This window comes from Astyanax mexicanus, chromosome 22 (genome assembly GCF_023375975.1).
Source record: "Astyanax mexicanus isolate ESR-SI-001 chromosome 22, AstMex3_surface, whole genome shotgun sequence".
NCBI lineage: Eukaryota > Metazoa > Chordata > Actinopteri > Characiformes > Acestrorhamphidae > Astyanax > Astyanax mexicanus.
The window spans coordinates 28,838,703-28,866,088 of record NC_064429.1 but is presented as its reverse complement, the minus strand read 5'-3'; the positions used below and the strand labels follow the sequence as shown (position 1 = coordinate 28,866,088).

The 27,386-nt window shown below is 39.7% G+C and overlaps 1 protein-coding gene across 5 annotated transcripts in view; it reads right to left on the bottom strand.

Moving 5' to 3' along the window:
• Positions 1-27,386, bottom strand: part of cacna1ba (calcium channel, voltage-dependent, N type, alpha 1B subunit, a) — a 214,112-nt gene that overhangs the window by 6,000 nt on the left and 180,726 nt on the right. For 4 of the 5 annotated variants that reach the window (XM_049470673.1, XM_049470676.1, XM_049470675.1 and 1 more), the window contains 10 exons: positions 27,255-27,382; positions 25,683-25,779; positions 20,787-20,892; positions 12,682-12,789; positions 12,277-12,404; positions 10,623-10,765; positions 10,365-10,503; positions 9,418-9,528; positions 4,279-4,317; positions 763-976 (listed from right to left, as the gene is read on the bottom strand). In XM_049470673.1, the coding sequence (XP_049326630.1) occupies positions 763-976; positions 4,279-4,317; positions 9,418-9,528; positions 10,365-10,503; positions 10,623-10,765; positions 12,277-12,404; positions 12,682-12,789; positions 20,787-20,892; positions 25,683-25,779; positions 27,255-27,382 (1,213 nt within the window). Of the gene's footprint in view, positions 1-762; positions 977-4,278; positions 4,318-9,417; positions 9,529-10,364; positions 10,504-10,622; positions 10,766-12,276; positions 12,405-12,681; positions 12,790-20,786; positions 20,893-25,682; positions 25,780-26,660; positions 26,758-27,254; positions 27,383-27,386 lie in introns of all 5 variants that reach the window. The other variant, XM_049470674.1, reaches the window with a different exon arrangement.

Genomic DNA, 27,386 nt, shown 5'->3' with positions numbered 1-27,386 from the left:
TCCTTTATTTGCACATTGCACCAGTAAGAGCAGAGTGTGAAGGTTCAATTAGCAGGGTAAGAGCACAGTTCTGCTCAAAATATTGCAATGCACACAACATTATGGGTGACATACCAGAGTTCAAAAGAGGACAAATTGTTGGTGCACGTCTTGCTGGCGCATCTGTGACCAAGACAGCAAGTCTTTGTGATGTATCAAGAGCCACGGTATCCAGGGTAATGACGGCATACCACCAAGAAGGATGAACCACATCCAACAGGATTAACTGTGGACGCTGTAAGAGGAAGCTGTCTGAAAGGGATGTTCGGGTGCTAACCCGGATTGTATCTAAAAAACATAAAACCACGGCTCATCAAATCACGGTAGAATTCAATGTGCACCTCAACTCTCCTGTTTCCACCAGAACTGTCCGTCACCACAATAAATTATTGTGCTCTAAAACCAGGTGTTTCAGTTTCATTGCCCAACCCCTGTATAAAAAGCCTGGAAAGTTCTAGAATGTTCTACAAAAAATAAAGGTTAATAAAGTGATGCCAACTGTCTTAATTGTCTATAATATTTCAGTTTTTGATATATAATGTGAATCTGGCAGTTCTTCAAAACAAATTTCATGATAATTGTTCCAAGAGAAAAGCTACAAACTACTAGAGCTTACTAAACCAGTTGTACATGTATACTGTTTCCAGGGTGTAACATAGCAATGAGCATCGTAATGCGCCTTGTGCAGGGTGTAAAATAGTGCACTATGTCTTCTTTACTGACCTCCACTGTTCAGAGGCTGGCGACTGGGTGACCTGTCCAGTGACCTCTGCTTCTTGTCTCGGTCTCTGCGGTGGTGGCAGCGGTGGTGATGGTGATGGTGGTGTGTTCGTTCCTGAACAGGCTTCTCCAGGGTGTACTCGTTTAGGTTTACCTCTGGAGGGCGCTGAGGCGCAAACGTGGAAGCTGAGCGCCTCATAGGAGAATCAGGAATTGGCTGAGGAAGGAAATCAGTAAAACACTGATAAGGAAACACTGAGAAATAATGAAAGAACCTTTTTTCTTTCCATGTCTTTTATGTAGTCATATACCTGCCATATTTAAAATATCTTGTCATGTTTTAGTAGGTACAGTTTATGATTTTGTGAACCCCATTTTACTCTTTAATATCCAGCTCAACCTTATGGTAAAGCACAGGCTAAATCTCTATATATTACTGGAGAAGCTGTTGAACTTAACCCTTAAACTGATTGTGCTATTTCGACCAATCAGCAGACCAATCAACACTATATTGCCAAAAGCATTCATTCATCAATAAACTCATTTTCTCATCATTTTCTCATCCATGGCCACAGGTGAATAATAAAACCTAAAACATTAGTAAAAGAATAGGTCTCAGGCTCTCAGGAGCTCAGTGAACTCCAGCACTGTGGTAGAGTGATAGGATGCAGCACCTGAACAACAAGTCCAGTCGTGAAATTTCACTACTCACTACTAAATATTCCACAGCCAACTGTCAGTGATATTATAACACAATGGAAGAGACTGGGAATGACAGCGACTCTGTGCTCTGTCAGTGTAAAATAACAGAGTAGCATGTAGCTTCAGATTAGCTCCAGAACAGTAGAGCATAGAGAGATTCACGGAATGGAGAATTTATATGGCCGAGCAGCTCCATTCATCCAAGCCTTACATCACCAAATTCAATGCAAGGTGGCAAATGCAATGGTGTAAAGCACTCCTCCAAAGGATAATTGGAGCAGTGTAGAGCAGTTAAACCATGTTTAATGTAGTGTTGGTAGCTTTCTGACTGTATTGTTCCAATGGTAAAGTTTGGTTGAGGGGGGATTATGGTGAGGGGTTCTTTTAGTATGTTCTACTAAAAGGAACTTTCAATGCTTCAGATATTTTGGTATTTTGGTACAATTTTATGCTCTAAACTTGATAGAAACAGATTGGGGACCTCTTGGGGACCTCTTTCTTTGTCCATAAAGACTTTTGGCAATATAATGTATGCTAGGCAACATAATATGCCCTTTTTCAAAAAGTTTACAGAGTTTTCAAGATTTTTTTCAAGAATATCCATAGAAAATCATTTTTACAGAGTTATCCAAAATCAAAAAGATCAAAGAAAAGATAAAAAATAATCAGCAAAACATATTCAAAATAGAAACATTTAAACATTTCCATTTTTGTACTTTTTTTTATTTGATGTCCAGAGTCCTTTTTCTCTTAAGTTCAATAAAAATTAGTTTAAAAACACATTCACTTGTGATGTTACACTTTTTTTATCGCAATTTTACTATGGAGTTTTCCATAGTTTACACTTATCGTTACCATAGACTGTGTATAGCTGGACAGAGCATCGTCTCTCAAAAGTGAAGCCACCACAGGTCGGGCGCCCCCTGCTGTTCGGCTGCAGAAAGCTGTGTAACCCCACCCATCCCCATAGGTTTCAATGGCAAAACAGACAACTTTCAATCACATTTTTTTCTAATATACTGTAATTCTGCCTCCTTTTTTTAAAATGCAACAGGTAGTGTAACCTCTGCTTATATTGTTAAATTTTTATATTCCCACAGAATTCATTTTTTAAAACGTTATTCAGCTCTATTCAAAAAAGGTGTGGTTATGGTAAAAGGGCTGGTTATGGGCGGGACCAATAACAGACCGTCAGCTCCGCTCCGCCCCGCTCTGCAGTCTGTGACCGCGAGGCAGCCTTCAGGGGCGGGGTTATTTAAATAAGTAGGCTGTCTCTCCACAGTCTTTCTCCCTCCTCTGGTCTCTACTGTGCAGACTCTGGTTTCAGGATCGCCAACATGGAGGAAGATTTTGGCTTCATTTTCATTGAATGAATGGGAACGGCGACACGGCGTCCATCTTTTTTTACAGTCTCTGATCGTTACAAATAATCAACCATACAATGTCTTTATGAGATTCTGTGAGCTCGTCATTAAAAAAGAATACCATATTTAATGATCTTTAATTCAAAATTAATTTTATAGCTAAAATTTTCAATTTTATTCCACACTTCCTTAGACACTGTCGCATTCAAATAAAAAAAAGATCAATATGCCTTTTCTGTTTTTTTTGTTTTTTGTTTTTTTTCGTAAATCAGTCCGTGCATGTGGACTGTTTTTTGGATTGATGAAGAAATTAAAGGAGGAAATTGGGGAGCCAATCTAAAAAAGACTACAAAACACAGGTATGCCCAGCTTTGCTACATCCGAACCTGCATGCTGGGAGGGGAAGTAATGGTGATGATTAATGTGGGCGGTGCTTAGATGTCTAGGACGCACTGAGGCAATAAATCCTAGGCCGAGCTCAAGTCAGACTTATGCAGTTCACACAATTATTACCGTATTATAATTACAGTAACTTCCACAACACGGCAATCTGCAAACTGCAATAACCAATAGCACAGTATTAAAGGTCAAGCTCCTGGGTGGTACAGCTGGGACAGCTGCTCAGGTCTGCTATAAAGCAGTCTGAACTTAACCCTGACCTGCACTTTGGACTTAGCCTCTAAGAGCACGTTGCTATCAGCTACTGTGTTTATGCGGTTGCTGCGGTCGAGAGGCAGTCAGGATAATTATAAAGGTGAGCTGTCCTCCTGAGACACCGTACATGCTGGATCTCTCTGATGTCAAGCTTCCCACAACAGACAACCTGTCTGTATTGGCTAATCCTGATAACCCAGCTAATGACAGGGTGGAATACGATGCTATATGACGCTATTGCACTCAAAGCCCATATCTTAACCTGGATGCATAGTATTGTATAAAGTTATACAGTATACAGCTCTTTGATTTTACCAAATTGAAAACCTCTAGAATATAATCAAGAGGATGATGGATGATCACAAGCCATCAAACCAAACTGAACTGCTTGAATTTGTGCACCAGGAGTAAAGCAGCATAAAGTTATCCAAAAGCAGTGTGTAAGACTGGTGGAGGAGAACATGCCAAGATGCATGAAAACTGTGATTAAACTGTGATTATTCCACCAAATATTGATTTCTGAACTCTAAAAACTCGTAAAACTTGCATTATTTGAGGTCTGAAAGCTCTGTATCTTTCAGCCATTTTTCTTCTCTTATTTTCTGCAAATTAATGCTCTAAATGACTAGATTTTTATTTGGAATTTGGGAGAAATGTTGTCTGTAGTTTATAAAATAAAACAACAAGGTTAATTTTACTCAAACATAAACCTATAAATAGCAAAATCAGAGAAACTGATTCAGAAACTGCAGTAGTCTCGTATTTTTTTCTAGTAAGGAATTAAAGAATGAATACATACTGCTAGTAAAGTTCCTGGAGAGTGGCGGGAATGACTTCTCTGCAGTGGAGATGAGCATTAGGGAGGGAAAAAGAGCAGAAGGATTCATTGGTTAGAATAAAACAAGGACATTCAACCTGATGTTTGGACACACCTTATATAAAAAAATATGTTCTGCATTGCTGAACCAAACTAGGAAAAAAAACAGAATTCTTTAGTGAACAAATAAAGTGTCATAAAAAAACAGATTAAGCTTTTTAGATTTTAGATTCTTCAAAGTAGCACCTCTTTCTCAGTCAGCTTCATGAAGTAGAGTCACCTGCAATTCAGGCTTTCAGTTAACAGCTGTGCTGAACTCATTAAGAGTTAATAATTACTTGAATGTCTTGGTCTCTTAATGTGTTTGAGAGCAGCAAAGTTTGTAAAGTTGTGAAGAGGTAACCTAGCGTCGATGCAGCGCTTACAAACCAAACAGCGCAGCTACAAACAGAGCAGCAATGGAACTATTTTAACTCGCTGACCACTTATATTTTCTCCTCCTCTTTAACTCAAAAAGAAAAGGAAGGATACCCTTTTATTTCAGAAATTAATTAAATTGGTGGCCATGTACTGTAGCCTAAAATTACCCTGTACATTCAATTAATAATGCTGGAAGTTCAACCAATCTCCCAAAAATCTTTCCCTCCAACTTTAAGGCACATTGTCAAAAAAGGGGATTTCTAGTCTTTAATTGGGGGAAATCTTGCTCTAACACCAACTATGACACAAGCTGTTTGGAGCTTTTGTGCACAAGCAGCACTAGACCTCGTGTTTCTCAGCTCGTGCGGCTGAATCACTCAGTGTTTGGCTGCGCAGCCTTTGTTGCTGTAAACCAAACTGCAGATCTGGATCCAGGCCAGAGCTACTCAGCAGAGTGAGGGATTTCCCCGGGTGGAATAAGAGGGATTTCAGTTATATGAGCAGGTGATGAAATTTCACAGTGGAAAGCTAATGGCTCTTATCAGCCTGGCAGGCACTTTCCTGAGATCTGGCTCGGGATGGGAATCTGATTTGGGTGTGAAATAAGAGAAACCCCCAACATTTTGGAAGCTGTTTTATCATCTCATTACACCGCAGACGTGTGGGAAGGGGGTTGGGTGTCGGAAGGCAGATCCTAATCAAGCTCTCTCTCTCTCTGATGATGTGCACTGAATACCTGGCAGAGAGGCCACCATGGAAACAGTTTTTGCTTTCTACACTATGTAGAAAGGGGGTAGTTCCTGGTAGTACCTGGCTGTCACGGAGTGACTAAGGGCGTTTTCACACCTGTAGTTTGTTTCTCTGGTCCGGATCAGTTGATGAGTTCGTTTACTTGAAGCGTGTTCTCCCTCTGTTTGGTTTGTTTTCACACAGGCATAAACCTAAACGCACCAAAATGCGCACCCATAGACTGTGTATAGCTGGACAGAGCATCGTCTCTCAAAAGTGAAGCCACCACAGGTCGGGCGCCCCCTGCTGTTCGGTTGCAAAAAGCTGTGTAACCCCACCCATCCCCATAGGTTTCAATGGCAAAACAGACAACTTTCAATCACGTTTTTTTTTTTCCAATATACTGTAATTCTACCTCCATTATTTAAATGCAGCAGCTAGTGTAACCTCTGCTAATATTATCATTTTTTTTATCGCCACAGAATTCATTTTTAAAACGTTATTTAGCTCTATTCAAAAAGGTGTGGTTATTGTAAAAGGGCGGGGTTACACCTAGCCGGGGTGGGACCAATGACTGTATGACTGTGTGAGCTCTGTGGAGGCAGCCTTCAGGGGCGGGGTTATTAATTAAATGAGTAGGCTGTCTATCCACAGTCTTTCTCCCTCCTCTGGCCTCTACTGCGCAGACTCAGGTATCAGGATCGCCAACATGGCGGAAGATTTTGGCTTCATTTTCATTCAATGAATGGGAACAGAGACACGGGGTCAATCTTTTTTACAGTCTCTGTGCGCACCAATAAACCACGCGAGCAGGCTGTGTCCTCTGATTGGTCAGAGCTGTCTGGCATGGGAGTAAATACGAAAAAAGTAAATATAGTGAGAAGATTCTGTGTTCCAGCGCGAATATCTGTGCTTTAATACTGAATGCTGAAACACTAAGCTTTCAAACACAGTGTTTGGACCTACAGCGCAGATGTATACATAAAGTAAACCAAGTCACATGGCTGTGAGCAGTGAACACAGCACAGACCGCGCGGGTAAACAGCTTGGACACAGCGTTTCTTCATAGCTGTTGTATGTTAATATGCTGTTGTTATCTGGTTAATATATCAGACTAAACTCCGCCTTATCAGCAGTTTAGCTCAAATAAATGAACTGTATTTAATAGCTAGGTCAGATCGAGACCGGATCACGTTCTCACCACAAGCAAAACGCTCCAGAGTTTGTTTGGTACCGGACCGAGACCGCCTCCTCTAGCTGGTCTCGGTCCGGTTCTTTTGATCCGCACACGAGTGTGATTACTGTTTTCACACCTGCTCAAATGAACCGCACTAAAGTTACAAACGGACCAGAGTTCATTTTAACCAGACCAAATAGTGCTGGTGTGAAAACGCCCTAAGAATGGCAGCGGGTCATCTTAAGTGATGAGTCCTGTGTGATGTCAGATCATCTTTGGACCTCCTTTCTGTTAATAAGGTCTTGCAACCTGTGGCCCTACTTTTTCTAAACGTAATAGTGCACCACAGTCATCCACATGCTGCTGCCATCTCAAAAACGTGCCCAGAAGACTATGGAAATGTGAGAAATGTGTGGGATGCTATTAGACATGCTTTCTTCAATCCACCTTTACTGCAAAATCTAAAAAAATAGAATTTTTGAGCTGCAAAGAACACCATTAGGAACCTCTACAACTCTACAGCATGCTGAGACCTAAAGCATGTTGAGTTGTATGATACATGTGTATCATTTATTGTCTTTGATAACCTTTATCTTCCTTTGGAATACCATTAAAATCACACATCTTCTGGTTGTAGCTTTTTTTTTGCAAGCATCTCTTTCTATACTGACTCTTATTTAGCTTCTCTGAATTGTTTGATTTGAAAACTACTGGAAAACTGCTTTAACTTTTGTTTTACCAAAAGTTGAACATTCTTTTTTTTTTTTTTAATATTCATGTAGAGCTTGAGCAGCTCCTTGAGTCTCAAGGCTGATGCTTGAAGGGAACTAGGGGTGCTAGATCTCTAGTTCAAAGCAATACTTGGTTTAAAATATCGAAATTTAATTCGTAAGACCTTGATAAATAATCCAGCATGACTTGATGCACGGTTCTCATTGATCAGGACCTCTGAGAGTTAAAATCAAACAATATACAAATAAACAAACTAAGAAAAAAAAAAAAAAAAATATATATATATATATATATATATATATATATATATATATATATATATATATATATATATATATATATAAATATATATATAAATACACAATGCAGCAGAAGCAGACCCGAAGGCAGCCTTTGATCTTGAGTACCTACTGTCCAATTATCATCTCTTAGAGTAAGCCGCAAGAATCTCCATTCCCCACTTTCCATCTCTTAGCCTGAGCAGAAAGCCAATAAAGGCCACGTCGTTGGCCGCCTCCCAAGAGCTAATCATGTTACTCTGTACTCGTCTTTCTGCCCCCCACAGCCCAAATATCCCATATTCATTAAACTGCAAAGCACTTTTCTGTAGCAATACATCAATCCCTTCATTTTTCCCCTCCAGTTTTTCTTTCTTCTCCAGAGTTTATTCAATTCCAATTCTAATTCAGCAGATTCCTCAGGACTCCTTCTATCTCAGATCTTAAATCTAAATATTTGTGGACATTCCTTCTAATAAATGCATTCAGTTTAGTTGACAAAGATGTGTAAATTAATGTGTATTTAAACAGCTTATTTAATCTTTGTCGATACTGTAGAAAAGTATTGGGGCAGATAAACATGACAAAGGAAGGATAATTTTACTCAAAAAAGTAAATTTCTCATTTTAAGAATATAACAGTGAGGCAATAAGATTTATTAACTTATTTCTACCTTCCTTTTAATTGTTGTAAGTCATTTAAATGATTAAAACACATTTGTTTAATTCAGCTTACAATAAATAGCAAGCATATCTGCAAAGCAAGCATATTGTTACGCAGCCTGACTCTCCTTCCACACTACCGGACTCCATTTCCCAGAATCCTATGATTTATGACGTCACCGTCAGTCGCTCTCCTTTGCCCAATCATGTTACGCTCCGACGCTCAGATTCACCTGTGTTCTGAGGAAGTTCCGGGTTATGCTCATCATGTGTTTTATATTTAAGGCTGCATTATGTATTCTATCTTCGCGAGGTATTGTCGACTTTTGTTGCATACTAAGACCCTCTCTTCTGGTTTATCGGTTTATGTCTCTTGTTTTGCCCCTTTTTGGATTTAATGCTTGGTTGGACTGTCTTTTGGTTTCGAACACGGACTGTTTATACTACTACGGCTCTGGTATTTTGTGAAATTATTGTTTGTTTGGCTCTTGTGTCTGTAATATCTGGTTATCAGCCAGTTAATAAACCAGTCTGTTCATTTGACTCGGCTAGCGTCACTCCACTCTGTCTGGCGTTACACATATCTGCCAAATAGAATAAGACACTTTTAGTTCATTACATTACATTATATAAAACAAGAACAAATAGATAAGAAATTCAAATATTTTATTAAAATCTGAAAAAAGGCAAAAATGAGAAATGTCAGAGATTTAAACTAGATTTAAAAGAATTTAACTTGAATTCAATCCATTCAATTAATGTAATGCTCAAAACTCTATTTGAAAGGCTTACCTGGAAACAGATATTCTAACAAAAGCAGCATAAACTCTTTTAATACCCTTGATTTGGCTAGTATTATGCATCATGAGGGTTTGGGGAGGGGGAGGGCCATCCTACCTTAGGCTCAAGGATGAACTATGATCATAGAGCCATTACTTCCATACTTCTATTTGGCAGGCAATGATTAGCTCATGGTCATGTCTACGATACGGTTTTGTAATGGCTACAAATTGCGAAATCCCATAGGAGTAAAACTGGTTGCTCATTGCTCTGTCGCCCCCTAGTGTAAAGGCAGTCTTAAATGTGTACAGAGTGTTGTAATGTAGTCTATAGATTCAGATACCTGCATCTCTGCATTGAGTTTGGGCATCGAAACTGCACGCCCTTGGCCATCTAAACCAACAGGTGCTACAGTGTTGGCACTGTTCTCCATATTCCTCATCTCTACTGACACCTGCAATAAACACAAACAACAGAATTATTATTACTATAAGGTGCACTATCAATGAACGTCTATTTTCTGGGTTTTTTTTATACATAATGCATGACTAAGGATTGGGGTGCCATGTAAAGCTAGGCTAAGTTAAATAAACAAAACTGTAATTCCTAAAAATTGTTGGATGTTAATCTACACATATTTCCCTCCGGAAAACTGTATATTTGAGTGAGTAAAGTGCTTCCATTTATTAACAGTGTGCTTAGATTCCCAGATTTCAACTAAAGCTGGAGCTTTAGCATTAGCGGCTACCCGCTAGTCGCTAATGTCACCCGACAGCACTACACTGTGGAACCTTGCGTGTTCCAATAAGCCAAGGCGATATTCGCCAAAGGTTTGTCCAACGTAGCATGTTTTAACAGCCTGTTATTCTCACCTCTGAACGGTGAAAGATTTCCAGATTAGCATTGTTAGCAGGTAATGCTAATGCTGCTCCAGCAGTGCTAGTTAGCCGGGGTTAGCATCAGGCTACAGGCTGATAACACTCACCTCTGAACGGTGAAAGTGCTAGTGTGCTTAGCGGGTAATGCTAATGCTGCTTCAGCAGTGCTAGCCAGGGTTAGCAGCAGGCTACAGGCCAATAATACTCACCTCTGAACTCTAAAAAAGCTAGTACTTAGCACAGTTAGCGGCTAATGCTAATACCACTGGAGAACTAAACTGAAGCTCCTGTATAACGCACCGGATTATAAGGCGCACTGACGATTTTTGGAGAAATTAAATGATTTTAAGTGCAGCTTATAGTGCGAAAAATAAGGTATATATCTGTATGAAAGTTGTATAAGACAGAATACCTGGGCAGTGTTTGTGTTGGAGATGTCTTCAGACTGGCCTCTGGAGATGGGTCGCCTCTTGGCAGACTTGTGGATCTCTTTGGTTTTCTCCGACACCCAGGATGAGGAACCTTTGATGGCGCCATCATGACTGGATTTACTGTAGAACAGAAGATAACGCAGTGAAGCAAGAGGTTATATATTAACACATTAAATGGTAAATGTTAATATTAAATATTTAGTAATGTATACAGATGTGGTGCAGAGATGAAGGCGTACAGTGTGCGTCCGTTGTTGAGCGTGGTGGAGCCGGGTCTGTGGGGCTGGGGGTCTGAGGGGCAGTCCACCACACTGTTCTTGGTTTTGTCCTGCATGGGAGACAGAGGAAGGATGGGCTCCAGGAGAGCTCCCACTTTATTCGGCTGAAAGAGATAAAACACAAACTCCACTTCATTTAGAGTCTTATACACTGAACACAAGTCATTACAGGACAGTTTTATGTAATCATGTTAGCTGTGTGTACGTTGTGAGGTCTTATCTTGTGACTGGCCAGCATTTCTAATGTTTCTGTTGTTCTATCGATCAATTTAATTTATTAATCTATCTAACAATTAATCTATCTATCTATCTATCTATCTATCTATCTATCTGTCTATCTATCTGTCTGTCTGTCTGTCTGTCTGTCTGTCTGTCTGTCGGTCTGTCTGTCTATCTACCTACCTATTGTTCGTTCAATCAATCAATCTATCTATCTATCTATCTATCTATCTATCTATCTATCTATCTATCTATCTATCTATCTATCTATCTATCTATCTATCTATCTATCTATCTATCTATCTATCTATAGTTATTACGTTAAATATATCGCTATATCTATCGTTCTTTCTATCGTTCTATTGTCTAACTATTGTTTTAGCTATTGTTCAATTGTCTATCTATCGTTCTATCTATCGTTCTATTGTCTATCTATCGTTCTATCTATCGTTCTGTTGTCTATCTATCGTTCTATCATACTATCATTCTATCTATCGCTTTATCTATCGTTCTATTGTCTATCGTTCTATTGTCTATCTATCATTCCATCTATTGTTCTATTGTCTATCTATTGTTCTATTGTCTATCAGCTGTTCCATCTATTGTTCTATTGTCTATCAGTTATTCCATCTATTGTTCTATTGTCTATCTATCGTTTTATTTATCGTTTATTGTCTATCAGTCGTTCCATCTATTGTTCTATTGTCTATCTATCGTTCTATCTATCGTTCAATTATGTGATCCTGAAAATGCAGCTCAGGTGTGTGCGCTATTCCACGGCCTGTTAGGGCTGAAACATTCTATAGATTAACATATTATTTACATTTTCAATAGGATACAATTGCAATAAAAATATAAACAATATAAGAGCAGCAAGATTTTTCAAAGAAGCATCTCTAGATTAGATGAACAGTTTTGCACATGTTGGCTGGATTTTTCTCTGTCAGTTTTATGAGGTAGAGTCTCCTGGAATTCAGGCTTTCAGTTAACAGCTGTGCTGAACTCATTAAGAGTTAATTACTTGAATTTCTTGTCTCTTAATGTGTTTGAGAGCATCAGTTGTAAAGTAGTGAAGAGGTAAAGTTACAGGTCTACAGTGAAAAGCCCTATTTGAGTAAAGAAAGTATCCTTAAATGCAGTCGCAATGATATTCAAAAGTGTTAGGATGGAACTGGCACTCATCAGGAACGCCCCAGGACGGCTCCCCAGATAAGAGCACCTAAATGCTTCTTCACAGAGTATTTTGGTTAGTTTAACACTTTTAAGTGACTATATGATTCCTTATGTGTTCCTTTATAGTATGGATGACTAAAGTATTCATTTACAATGTAAGAAAAAACACTTTAAATGAGAAGATGTGTCCAAACGTTTGACGGGTGGGTGTACTGTATCTCACCTGTGATCCAGGGCCTGTCTGCTCTTTGGACTGCTGCTGCTGCATCTGCAGTCTCTTAGCTCTGTTCTGCTTGTAGTAGTCAAAGATCATGAGAGCAGCGTACACCTTCCCAACCGTGAGCTCATTGGCTGCAGGAGAGAAGCAAAGTGAATCAAATTAAACAGCTGAATCAAATGACTTCACTGATTCAGATGAATCAACTGAATCTTGAATCAATGCATCTTTATTATCACAGATACTCATTCCTACACCCAACGTAGTGAACAAAACAACTGCAACACTTTTACCACCATCTCACCACTAGATGGCAGTGCAGGCCCAATCTGCTGGACTGCGTTCAAGTCCTCCACCTGCTGTAATTAATCTACGTGAGTGTAGGTAATGGTAAGTGACTGGGCTGCTTACGCTTGTGTGGAGTCACCAGCAGGTCCATGGTCTTCTGGGAGAGGTTTGGCCAGACGGTGGCCAGCTCCTTCTTCAGCTCTGCGTCACACAGACGCTGCGCCACCATTCCTGAGCAGAGAAAAAGGACAAACAGTGCAGATTTTCAGCCCCAAGAGAGGAAAATCCAGTAGTTTTGCACAGTTACAGCTCTTGTGAGTCCCACAATAGTGTTAATTTTATTCTGGAAACAAAAAGGATGGAACAGTGCATCTCTTCAGTCATCTGGGTTACGACTTATGACGTTATATACCATATTTTGTACACTATAAGGCGCCCTTAAAATCCTTTAATTTTACCAAAAATCATCAGTGCAATTTATAATTCAGTGCGTCTTATGTATGAATTCTACCAGTTTTTTACCAGGTTTTAAGGAGCAGTAAAGTCACTATACATGAGCATTATACAGGAGTTTAAGTTTAGTTCTCCAGCAGTATTAGCATTAGCCGCTAACCATGCTAAGCGCTAGCTCTTTGGCCGTTCAGAGGTGAGTATTATTGGCCTGTAGCCTACTGCTAACCCCGGCTAGCACTGCAGGAGCAGCATTAGCCGCTAACCGTGTTAATGTTAGCTCTCTGGCTGTTCAGAGGTAAGTATTATCAGCCTGTAGCCTGCTGCTATGCCTGGCAAGCACTGCTGTAGCAGCATGAGCATTAGCCGCTATCTGTGCTAAGCGCTAACTCTTTGGCCATTTAGAGGTGAGAATTATTGGCATGTAGCCTGCTGCTAACCCTGGCAAGCACTGCTTGAGCAGCATTAGCATCACCTGCTAACTGCGCTAAATGCTAGCTCTTTCACTGTTCAGAGGTGAGTATAATCGGACTGTAGCCTGCTGCTAATCCCAGCTAGCACTGCAGAAGCAGCATGAGCATCACCTGCTAACTGTGCCAAGTGCTAGTAGCTATTTGGTCGTTGGTGAGTAGGTGAGTAGGTGAGTATTATCGGCCTGTAGCCTACTTCTCACCCTGGCTAGCACTGCTGGAGTAGCATTAGCATTACCATTAGGGATTAGCCGCTAAAACTAATGCTCCAGTTTAAGTGGAAATTTGGAAATCTAAGCTTACTGTAAATGAACGAAAGCGCTTAACTTTTCAGGAGATAATTCTGTTTCAGTTATACTTGTCTGAAATGTTTTTTTTTTTTTTTAAGAATTACTGTTTTGTTTGCTTAGCTTAGCTTAGCTTAAGCTGCTGAATTAGAAGGGAAACATTATGCCACCCCACTGTGTTTTACTAGAGTCGCATAAAATGCGCCTTATAATCCAGTGCGCTTTATAGTGCGAAAAATATGGTAATTTGTTTAATTTGGTAAGATCATCCTCAGATCTGCCTTTAGAAGGGTTGATTAAAGTTTGCCTCAAGAGAGATACTCAAGCTGACAAAACATCTAAGACATCAATGTAAGAGATATTAATGCTATTCCATCCATTTGTAATTCACACATGTGAAGGGTAGGATTTTCCAACCCTGCTGGTTGAGAAGCTCACACAGTATAGAGCAGGATTAGCCAGCAGACTTCGTCTGAGGGAGGGATCTATACCTACCCACTAAACATTAGACGTCTTATGGACGTGAAGATCATGTCTATATTGCGTCGGTCGGTCCAAGACCAATTCTGTACGTCTACACGACGTGCAAACTAGGTCCGCTATTTGGACGTCTAACTATGACCCCACTTGGACGTCAATATGCAGTTAAACATTTGAACGTCGGACTAGGTCACTTTTTTGGACGTCATGGGGACGTCTAATACAGGTGCAGGAAATTAACATTATTTAAGAATATATTTATTTTTAAATGTATGTCAAAATTGTTGTTATCAATATTGTTAATCACTATGAATATAGATTATTTATGATTAAGCATCATTTATTTCTAATTATTTATTTGAGTATTATATTTTTTATCTATTTAATTAATTAACGAATGTAGGTATTTATTTACGTATGTTTTTATTTTTATTTGGAAATGCAATTTATGTGAAAATTGTTAAGTTGATTTCAACCAGTCAACGCCACTCTGATTTGCTGAGACCGCACGTCATCATAAACTCCACTCTGATATGCCGAGGCAAAACACGCTCAACATTTTTTGGCTGCTGCAGTAGCTCAGCTCAGCTCAGCTCATTCAGTTCAGCTCGCTCAGCTCAGCTCCGCTCCAGACCGGACTCAGCTGCCAAGCTATAAGGTAAGACGATATGTATAAGTTAATGTATTTGTAGTGTTAGTTGTTTTAGCTCTTTGGTCTTAAATCATCTGAACCTGCTGGCGTTGCCTCTCTTCCCAGGCAGTTAGCTAACTAGCTAGCTAGCTAACGATAGCTAAACAGTGGCCATAGTTAAAATGGAATTGGAATTACTTTTGAGAACGACCGTATTGCCAATAATATTTACTGTAACCGAAGCTTTAACGTAGAAGCATTGTCCGGTCATTAAGTCAATGCACTAACCAGAGCTAGGCTGATAAGCCAATCTAAGCTAAATCAAAGAACCGTCTTTGGCTAAATTCGCTAAGCTAGCGTTAAGTTATATAAGTTTGTGGCACCCACAATTAACCTAGGCAACTGGGGGCAATATCAAGTGCATTTTGAATAGCCTGAAGAAGTAAGTTTATGTTAATATTACATAAATAAGGCAATTTAAAATAGTTTGTTGTGGGAAAACATTTATTAAAATAGCTTAATATGATGTGTGAGAATTAAAACGGCACGATAATTCTGGTCAGGTGTTAAATGTGTATTCCCGCCTTTAGCTTAGCGTTAGCTTAGCATTAGCTAAGCCATAGCATGAAGAAGTAAGTTTATGTGAATATTACATAAATAAGGCTATTTAAAATAGTTTGTTGTGGGAAAAAAATTATTAAAATAGCTTAATATGATGTGTGAGAATTAAAACGGCACAATAATTCTCGTCAGGTGTTAAATGTGTATTCCCGCCGTTAGCTTAGCGTTAGCTAAGCCATAGTGTGAAGAAGTAAGTTTATGTGAATATTACATAAATAAGGCAATTTAAAATAGTTTGTTGTGGGAAAACATTTATTAAAATAGCTTAATATGATGTGTGAGAATTAAAACAGCACGATAATTCTGGTCAGGTGTTAAATGTGTATTCCCGCCTTTAGCTTAGCGTTAGCTAAGCCATAGCATGAAGAAGTAAGTTTGTTAATATTACATAAATAAGGCAATTTAAAATAGTTTGTTGTGGGAAAAAATTAATTAAAATAGCTTAATATGAATGATGTGTGAGAATTAAAACGGCACGATAATTCTCGTCAGGTGTTAAATGTGTATTCCCGCCGTTAGCTTAGCGTTAGCTAAGCCATAGTGTGAAGAAGTAAGTTTATGTGAATATTACATAAATAAGGCAATTTAAAATAGTTTGTTGTGGGACAAAAATAAATGGCCATCTTCAACATTTTCTGAGATTTCTAATTTGTCTTTTTCTACTTGTGCAGATGGAGTCATGAAATGTGACGGGACAGCCACCGAGGACTTCATACTTCGGAGCATCTCAAACATGCACCACAAAGACGTGGAGGACACACCGCTGTCTCTCAGGACCTAGAATCTTAATGAAAGTATAATGATGTTAAGGGAAGGTGTAATGTAAAGTTGTAATGGTGTTAAGGGAAGGTGTAGTGGAAAGGTGTAATAGTGTTGAGGGAAGGGGTAATGTTAAAGGTGTAATAGTGTTAAGGGAAGGTATAATATTGTTAAGGGAAGGTGTAATGCAGGGGTCTCAAACTCATTTTTGCCGAGGGCCACATTGACATATTGGCTGTCCTCTGAGGGCCAGATGTAACTTATAAATATGAGAAAATGTAACCAGATGTAATATAAAATGAATGTAATTACTCCTTAATGTTAAATAACTCTCAATATACTATTTATTCAATCAAATATTACAGTTGCATGGAAAAATGTTTGCTTGTTGCTCTATTAACATAAATCCTTTTAATTTGTCATGTTATGAAATCCAAAAACTCCATCAATCAAGAACCAAACTATTCAAGTGAATAGAAATTACATCAAGTACAAGTTATATTAACTTTGATCAAAACGTTTGATACTGAAATAAGGCTTAATAAATATAAAATCAAAAATTGTGAGCTGTGACAGATTTAGCATTTCCTCAGATTTAGCAGTTCCTCATCCAACCACTAGTCGGAGCTGCAGCTGCAGCACCACAAGCCCGCAGTCTTTGCTTAGTCAGAGCTACAGCCCAGCCACGGGCTACAGGACTCAGCTGAGCCAGTCTGGAGCGTTTTGAAATTTTTTAAGTTCTTCTGTGTATGAAATAAAATAACCCCACTAACCGGATAATACAGCTCTCTACAGTTCATCTTTCAGCCCAAGCAGCTAACAGCAGCAGTTTAGAGCAGCGTCACGGAGTCACTGCTCAGATTACATTATAAACAGGTCAGTTAGCGCGCTGCTAACCTCAGGATGTTTATAACTACGGAGTTTAGTGGACACAAGGACTGCAAGGTTAGACTGTTGAAGGCTACTGAAGACTACTAAAGCAGGCAACGCAGCGTAAGCAAAAAAAAAAAAAAAACACACACACACACCAAAATACAAGTTAAGATAAAATATGAAAACGAACATAATAAAGCATAAATAATTAAATTGAATTGCGGGCCAGATGTATGTTTATTTTGTTAACCCGTGAGGGGCCGTATGAAACCGCGTGGGCCGGTACTTTGAGACACCTGGTGAAATGTAAAGGTGTAATAGTGTTGAGGGAAGGTATAATATTGTTAAGGGAAGGTTTAATGTAAAGCTGTAATAGTTTTAAGGGAAGGTAAATGTTTAGTGAAATTGTTATGGTGTGAATCTAAGGTGTATGTTATGTTGATGTAAAATAAAGGCATTAACCCCAAATGAGATTTACTCATTATGTTTATTATTATATTAATGTTTCCCCAAACAGAAAGGGTCAATTTAAAATCAACAGTGGTAAGATGGGGGTAATTAATTTATCCCTTGCTTTTACTGGTTCTTTGCAGGTTGACATGTTTTGGAAAAAGTGAGAGGGTTGAAATGCAATTTATTTGTAAAGCATATTGTGTATAACTAACGTGCATAACTAGTTCCAGAAGGTTGTGAACCTGTTCCAGTAATTGTTTGGCTTAGCTTTGTATGCGTTTCCAGTTATCTGCTGAAGCTGGAACAATGGAACAGTTGCCACCGTCTGAAATGGCACTACAGTTATGCAGGGAGCCTCAAAGTAGTTGGTCTATAAAAACATATACATGTAAATTTCACGTAGAAAAGACGTCCACAACGACTTAATTTAAACTAGAATTAGCCCTTATCCGGAGGTCTGGGGGACGTCAATACTGGACGTGCAGAAGACGTCAGAAAAAAGACGTCGTCTGGCGTCACAGTCTGCACCTTCAGGAGACCAAAATTGGACGTGCAAAAATGACCTAGAAAAGACGTCGTTTCAACGTCTCTTTGTTTAGTGGGTAGTTTATACTTTCAAGTAATGAGTTTTGTGTTTCTATCACAGTTAATCATGAACTTGTTTTTTTATTTAGCACAAGCTAACATTAACATATGGATACATGGGGTGTGACCAGCAACAGTTTATTTGCATTAAAGTGACAGAGCCTTTAAATGGCTCATTCTAAAAGACACTAAAATTGGCAAGAACAAAGCTGGTGAGATCACTTCATGTGAAAGTGAATGACAATGAAACTGAAACACCTGGTTTTAGACCACAATAATTTATTGTCTCGACGGACAGTTCTGGTGGAAACAGGAGAGTTGAGGTGCACATTGAATTCTGCCGTGATTTGGGCAGCCGTGGTTTTATGTTTTTTTTGGATACAATCCGGGTTAGCACCCAAACATCCCTTTCAGACAGCTTCCTCTTACAGCGTCCACAATTAGTCCTGTTGGATGTGGTTGGTCCTTCTTGGTGGTATGCTTATATTACCCTGGATACCGTGGTTCTTGATACATCACAAAGACTCGCTGTCTTGGTCACAGATGCTCCAGCAAGACGTGCACCAACAATTTGTCCTCTTTTGAACTCTGGTATGTCACCCATAATGTTGTGTGCATTGCAATATTTTGAGCAGAACTGTTCTCTTATCCTGCTAATTGAACCTTCACACTCTGCTCTTACTGGTGCAATGTGCAATTAATGAAGATTGGCCACCAGGCTGCTCCAATTTATCCATGAAACCTCCCACAGTAAAAGGACATGTGTTTCAGTTTTCAGTGTAAAAACAGTATAATATGTTCTTTTTTAAATATCAGATTTAGCACTTTAATACAAAAAGAAAAGACATTTTAAATGGAATTTCCCACATATTTTCTAGCAAAAAGCAGGTTTGCTTTTCCTTGGGCGCAGTAGAAGAACTGGCCAGTGAAGCTTCAGAAAGCCATACGGCATTCCACTGTGATTCTGCAGACGCTACGCATACGTTCTCCACACTCTAATGAGGCCTGATGGGACACATGGCACTAAGCGCAACACTCGAGACACTCAGCGAGAGGAACAAACTGAAGTTGGCATGTGCTTTCACAACTCTTTCAAAGCTACACGAATATATTTGACAAAAACGAGTACAAGTACTACTGATAACAGGATGTCTAACTGCACTAAGGTTAGCTGAATGGCTAGCAACTTATTAGCTGGATCACATTGGCCATTTTCTGCTAATATAAACCTAACCGAAAGAAAAAACGTGTAAACGGGTCTCCTTGTCACAGGAAGGCATAGGGCCAAGGTTATTATCGTTAACAAAAATGAACAAAATAACGAAAATTTCAATTTCTGTAAACTAAAACTCATAAAAACAGTAATTAAAAGCAGCAGTATTACATGTATTTTGCACCTAAGGCTGATATACTACGGGCTGTTACAAAATTGTTTCACAGTAACAAAATATATTTTTTAATGGTTTATTTTGTTAAGTTTTTACTATACAATACCTTTTTGAATCCTTCACCTCACAAATAAATACAAACAAAGTATGAAAACAATTGAAGCTAATACTAAAACTAATAATAACTAAACAAAAAATACATACTACTAAAAACTAGCAAACCCGCTCTAAAAACGAATTAAAACTAACTGAATTAGAGGAAAAATGTAAAAATTAAATTAAATTAAACCACAGTTAAAAAATCTAAAGCATTATAACCTTACATATAGTTGTACCTGGGCCACAACAAGAAACTGGTGAAAGATGTTATTTTTTACGAGTGGAGTTAAAACTTTAGAAGTTCAAATGAGTTCATCAAAAATGAGTGAATTCCAGTATATCCAATATGGCCGACTTTCTGTTGCACAGAACTAATACAAGCCAATGGCTCATACGTGCAACATTATAATATCTATGTTCCTACCAAAATTCATGAATATTGGAGGTTGTTTGAGAAAGCCACAGCTAATTTATTAGTCAAATGAAACAGGGGGCGCTGTAGAGTCCTCTAGCTACACAGCTAAGAAAAACTAATTTCTAAAATATTTCCAAACTGTTTTGAGGCCTTACTGATTTAGAGTGGACAAACCCACTGCATTCATACGATTAGGTTTCTCACTATACAATATTATCACATTATATTGCTCAAGATAACGATGACATCACAAAACTATGCGATATCCTGAGATACTGCCAATAATATTCACAACCAATCACAACCAATAATATTCTTCAAAGCAGGTTTACCCTATTTATTTGATCATAGTGCCAACATGTGGAGCAATAAAGCAGTAACTTTAGTAAGTAAGATTGTGGAGCAAGTAAGGGCGCAGAGTTGTCCATTGCTACTGCCACAGCGCTGCCACTATAATTACTATAGATTGCTGGTTCCAATCCCGGTCATGCAGCTTGCCATCAGCTGCCAGAGCCCTGAGAGTGCACAATTGGTCTTGCTCTCTCTCTCTCTGGGTGGGTAGACGGCACTCTTTCCTCTAAATCACTTCTAGGATGATGTCTATCAGCACAAGGCTGCGTCTGTGAGCTGATGTATCAGAACCGAGTCGCTGCGCTTTCCTCCGAGAGTGCTGTGCTAGTCCGTGCTCTAGTAAAGTAGAAAGGTCAGACGACTCACCTGAAGCCAGCTTGATCTCCAGGGCAGTGCGGATCAAGGCCATGAGCGTAGACGTGAAGTGCACCGAGTTGTCCTCAGCGATAGGCATGTTCATCTTCACCAGACGCTAGGGGGAGTCAGGAGGGCCATTAGAGATACAAGAGCACTCCGCAATTATCAATAAATAAATAAATAAACAAATTAACAACCCAGGCCAGCAAGACGCCTCCGGCCAAAACCATCTGTGTGCTGCTGAGAGTAACCTCTAAAAATCTGCACTTCCACACTCTGCAGGCCAAACGGGGCTAAGCTGTAGCTTCTGCTGCCTGAACCTCTCAGTTTAAAGCACACAAACGGTTTTGCCCGAAACAACAGAGTACAAATACGCAGACGAAACAGTATTCAAACAGTCACATTCACTTCTATAGGCTACAGTCTGCAACCAAAGTGTGTCGGTGAGAGACTCACACTGACAGGAGAGTGGAGAAAAGCATGTACACATAACCATGAGGGAGCCTCAACAGGTCACAGGAGCTCCACGCTGCCATACACTGATCCAGTAACACTGTATTTCATTTATTTTTTTAAGGTGGATCTAAAAGAATTATAATTATAATTAAAGGCTGTGAGTTTCGAGTACTTTCTAATAGGATCCGGCCGATATGACTGATTGTTCTGATTGTAAGAGCTCATATTGTATTCGTATGTGTTGATTTAATATGGTTAGATGTAAGTAGATATAATGAATATATTTAATGTGAAAGTTATAATATTCTCTCTTTTTTTAACATTTATTTCTAATTTGCGTCCATTTTTTCTCCCCATTTTAGACAATTTAGGCCGATTGTTCCACCTATTCAGCTGCTACTCAGCTGTATATCCCCTATCTCTAGTGTTGCCACAACACAAGGAGCGTAAAGACTAGCACATGCCTCCTTCGACACATGTGAAGTCAGACTCCGCCTCTTTTTTTGTAGCATTTCCGAGTAGCATCCCAGCACGTTCGGAGGAAAGCGCAGCGACACGGTTTCCTATACATCAGCTCACAGACGCCTTGTGCTGATCAACTGGAAAATAGCGCCTTACATAGCATCTATGCTATGCTATGTTATAAGTTCTTCCTAAAAGGAAAATTAGCACAAAGTTTATTTCTAAGCCAAGATAGCATGGTTAACCAGCTTGTGAAACAACACCAAAGCTATTTATTTATCGTAGAACTCTAAAAACTACAAAACGCATGTGTTTGCCTTAAAAATAACAGCTTCAAAATAATTATTAATGCCCCCATTGATTCCCACTTGTAATAAGAAGAAAAGCAGGAAAGCATTTCTAATGCTGATACTCAGCAGGATGCTAAGTGCACTATGTAACTCTGGTGAAGCGGGCAGGAGATCAACTGCCTTATAGTGAATAACCCGAGATTTATTAGTGTAAAAGTCTTGTAATATTACTCTTAATATTAATCTTCCATCTTACTATGCTTAGGTACTGTTCTGTATTTCTCAGCTTGTCCAGAAAAGTGTGCCATTTAGTTTTAGCTTATAGCATGAATTCTACTTTCAGACTATAGGGGCTGCCTACAACAAAGTTACATGGCTATCTTAACTACAGCGGTTGGACAATGAAACTAAAACACCTGGTTTTTGACCACAATAAGTTTTTGTCCCGACAGACAGTTCTGGTGGAAACAGGAGAGTTGAGGTGCACATTGAATTCTGACGTGATTTGGGCAGCCGTGGTTTTATGTTTTTTTTTTTTATACAATACAGGTTAGCACCCGAACATCCCTTTCAGACAGCTTCCTCTTACAGTGTCCACAGTTAATCCTGTTGGATGTGGTTGGTCCTTCTTGGTAGTATGCTGACATTACCCTGGATACCGTGGCTCTTGATACATCACAAAGACTTGCTGTCTTGGTCACAGATGCACCAGCAAGACGTGCACCAACAATTTGTCCTCTTTTGAACTCTGGTATGTCTCCCATAATGTTGTATGTATTGCAATATTTTGAGTAAAAATGTGTTCTTACCCTGCTAATTGATCCTTCACACTCTGCTCTTACTGGTGCAATAATGTGCAATTAAGGAAGATTGGCCACCAGGCTGCTCCAATTTAGCCATGAAACCTCCCACACTAAAATGACAGGTGTTTCAGTTTCATTGTCCAACTCCTGTACATCTACTAATATTTCAGTTAAATATTTTCCAAACTATAAGACTACTTTAAAAATGACCATTTTATCCAAACAGTATATCGGCCAGGGCTCTATTTTTTTAATTTATAGATTTTTAACATGTTTGATAGGACATGTGCACTTGACTCAATTGACTAAAATCAATCCGTACACAGAGTTGTGTAGCTGAATATGTATGATAAGTATGTATGGTTTACAGTATGTTAGTATGACTGGCTGTGAAGAGTTGAGCTCCCCTGAACTAAAAGAGCATACATCCACTTGCAGTAGCAGTGCAGAGAGGAAACGAAACAAAACCAGTCAGAATGGAGGAGAACAGGGAGGGGGGGTCGCTCACAGCCGACCGTTCACACACTCAGCATGGAGGAAAAAAGCACGGAAATAAAGAAATAAGAGAAAGAGAGAGAAAAAAGAGTGAGAGCAGAGAAAGAGAGAGAGCCAAAAGAGAGAGCAAAGGACATGGTGGATGAGAGACTGGGAGCACGAGTGAGAGAGAAAGAGAGAGAAAAAGACAGAAAGAACAAAAGAAAGGCAGCAAGAAAAAGAGGTCAGGCCAGAGAGAAAGAGACAAAAAAGAGAGAAAGAATAGCTAGCTCTTCATGGTTGTTGAAAGCGACACACATACGCAACGGACATATGCACTGCTCCACAACAGAGAAGAATGGGAGGGAACAGCTGTCAGGGGCACAAGTCTACTCTCTTTAAGAATGTTAAATACTAAATACGTATTAAATATTAAATACGTAAATGATGATCAAATGTTCGCTAAAGCTAAATAAGGGGCCACTATAAAAAAAAGGAATATACCTACAAAGTATCTATAGCCTGGAATGGTTCAACCAACTGCAATCAGACACCAATAAGGCACATCTTTGTGAGGGGATGGGTTAAAAAGATACTAATTCTGAAGCAAAGCATCTATCATAACACAGCAATAAAATGGACTGGTGCTGAAACTGGAACTGCTCGAGTTGAGCTGCTCGTATCGTGCACAAACAATGCAGTGTAAGGAAGGACGTATTTGGGAAAGTGCGTGCATACCGAAAGCGATAAAAAAAAAAAAGGAAAAGGAAAGTCATTAATTTTCACCAAAAGTTAGAAAAATCTTAAAAATATTCATCGACACGACTGTTAGCAAGACTTGTCTCGCTTCTACGGTACATAGAAGTTCTCCGACCACCTCTGCTGATGCTAGAAACAACACTTCCCAGAATACACCTCTCACTCAGGACTCAGCAGCCTATCACTCAGCTGTGTCTGATTTCTGATTTCCTCCACCTGTTAGTTATTAGCTTCTATATGTATAAATACCACTTCTGTTTGCCCTCCTCTTTGCGAAGTATTGCCAACCAGTACTCCTGTTTACGTGGAAATTTTCCTGTTCATTTTAGTCTGGTTTCGAACTCTATTAATGTTGTTTTTAGCCTTCTGGATTTGGTTCCATATTTGTTTGGATTTCTCTTTTGTTTTTTGTTTTTTTTTTACTTTTAGCTCGATTCTTAGTTCATGATTTGCTTTGGTCACCACTAAACCTAATTCTTACCCCTACTATTATCAGCAAATGTCTGACTGAATGCAAAGTTGGCGAATTCAGTCATGCAGTTACATTGAGTTCTGCTAAACTTTATGCAAATGAGTAGTGGCAAACAGCTACCATTCAGTAAACAGGTTTTCATATTCCCTTGAAAATGCTCTACTGTGTGGCATTGAGTGGTCAACTACGATCAGGAGATGCTGCTTTGAATCCCAGCCATGGAGCTTGCCATCAGCTGCTGGAGCCCTGAGAGAGCACAATTGAGAAAGCCTTGCTCTCTCTCTCCCTTTGCTAAATTAAGGTAACAGTCAGCAAGACAACCTCTATCAAATCCAATATTCAGAATTCAGTAATTATTTATTTTTTGTATTTTTTATGGGACAGTTTTTCGAATGCTTCTTCAAAACAAATCCTGCTTATTTATACACATAATCATATACATTATATTTTAAGATTAAATCAACATTTAAATAAAAGGTTATGTCAACGTGGTAAAAACTGAATGAATAATTGAAGCCTACAGGGTGTTTTTTTATACTTTTTTGTACTTAACAATGCAATTTAGTCCAACATGCAACCTGCTCGCATGCTGGTGGACATGCCCGTCAGCGACATATCACCTGCTGCATGGGCAACATCTGCTGATTTTGGTAATTGCTTGTGGTGTGCACGCAATGTTAGACTTCACTTTCATTAACTTCAGGTTATGGCTCTGTGAACTGCTATCCTGCTACCACCATTCTATGGCCTTCATCTTTAGAAGATACAGCAAGTGGACAAGGGGTTTAGTGGTCCAAGAAACAGGTGGGAGAAGGAAAAGAGAGGAAATGCCTTATTTTTTCACTGAACTCCCCTGAAGGATCTCCCTCTACTACTCGAAGCCTAAACTGCTGCTGCTACCTTTCGTATATGGCCTTCGTGAGGGGCGCAGTGGTCCGAGAAAAAGGGTGGAAGAAGGAGAGAAAGGGCCACACCAGGAAGGCTCGTCGGAGAGCGGGCGAAATAGGAAAGGAAAAAAAAAAAAAAAAACGGAAGAAAACCAACCAAAACAAGGGGCGGGAAACATTGCAGAGCACAGAGATTGGCTGGAGTAGGATAAGATAAGCCAATGGGAAGACAGGGCGAGCAGAAGAAGGGGGGTGGTGAGGTGTGGAAAAGTGCTGTGGGAGGGGTGTGAAGTCGGGGCTACCTTGTAGGCGATTCGTGGCGGACATTTCTTTCCCAAACCTAAAGGTGGGGACATGTGGAGCAGCATCTCATACATATCGCGGTACTTGATACGGCCACTTCACAGTGTAGAGAAAGCAAAAAACCCAAAATAAAAGACAAGGATGGGGAGTTAGAGAGACGGGAAGAGGAACAGAGGGGAGGAAATGAAAGTTTGGAGAGGAGAAAATGAGGGAGGAGGAGGAGGAGGAAATCAAACAAATCCAATCGAACAAACAGACAAACAAACAAACAAACAAAAAAACAGAAATCTGCGTTATTTAGATTTCCAAGAGAAGAGTGTCATGGACAGGGATGCCATCCTCGCCCGGGGAAGGGCCGAAGATGGATCCCACACAGGTCTGAAGGGGAGGGGGAGTTGATCCCTGATGAAGGAGATGATGAGGAAGAGAGGAGATGGAGCAGAGTGAGGTGCACACATGATGTCGTGTGGATGGTGACAGAATGGCTGCATTGTTTGGAGGATGTCTGCTTTTGCATGCTAAGAGACATCGTGTGGGCTTTTTCTTTCTTTCAAATGCTCGGAAACAAAGGTTTCAATGCCATGCGGTGCCTTATAACATAACGTCGTCGATATACACGCTTGGTATAAAGCATATAGCAGGACTGGATTGGGTGCTAAAGTTAGTGTTAGCATCAGATTAGTAGCAGCTATGAGTATTAATATTTCTACTGGACTACAAGATACTAGCAATATAGACCATTAGCGCAATTGCTTATATGAAAAAGTGATTGAAAATGTGCTGTGGATCACATTTCGTGGCCTTGAAAGCTTTGTTTTCCGATCAGCGTCATTAACCATAAGCCAGTCAAGTCTGGAAAGGGCAAGTGCTTGTGTATAGGCAAGTCATTTAGTGCACACAGCCATTCAGTTTGGGTCTCTGGGCGTTGGCGCACAGAGCCCACGAAAGTGGAGGAGGACGTTTCTGGGGTTGCAAACCTTGTAGGCTACCCTATTAGGGCAGTTCTTCCCTAAGCCAAGAGGGGGCGAGATAATGCGCAACAAATTGTACATATCCTTATAGGAAATCCGTCCGCTGCGGAGAAAACAAGCAAGACATCACACACACACACACATATAAGGACAGCTTGGAGAGAGAGAGAGCACATTAGCATAGGCAGTGGACTTTGATTAGACACGTATGGGTAACCAATTTCCCTTCCCATCCCATAGGCGTCCAGAGCATCGCTTTGGGTTTGAGCAGACCATAGGTTCTCCTACAGATACTCAAAGGGAGACACAGTTTCTTCACATATTATCTCACAATAGAAGAAGAAGAAGAAGGACAACACAGAGAGGAGGGAGTCATCAGAATCAAAATCCGAATCCCATCTAAAAATCTGATCTAAAAAATCTGAATCTGATCTACTGTATCTTCTCTTCTCTCTTCTGAAGAGTCACTTTAGGCTCAATACACTAAAGCTAATCAAGCTTTCAAGCTTTTAAGCTCACAGCTGCCATACTTATCTTATCAGGTATTTTAAGAACAAAATCTAGCAGAAGTAAGTATCTGCTAAGGTGGCTGAAACGTACCAAGCGGCCGGGTCGTACTCAGCCCACACTCGGATGAACTCGTCCAGGTGGTGAGGGCCCAGGATGGAGGAGTCCCTTGTCAGGTATTCGAAATTGTCCATGATTACGGCTACAAAGAGGTTAAGCATCTGT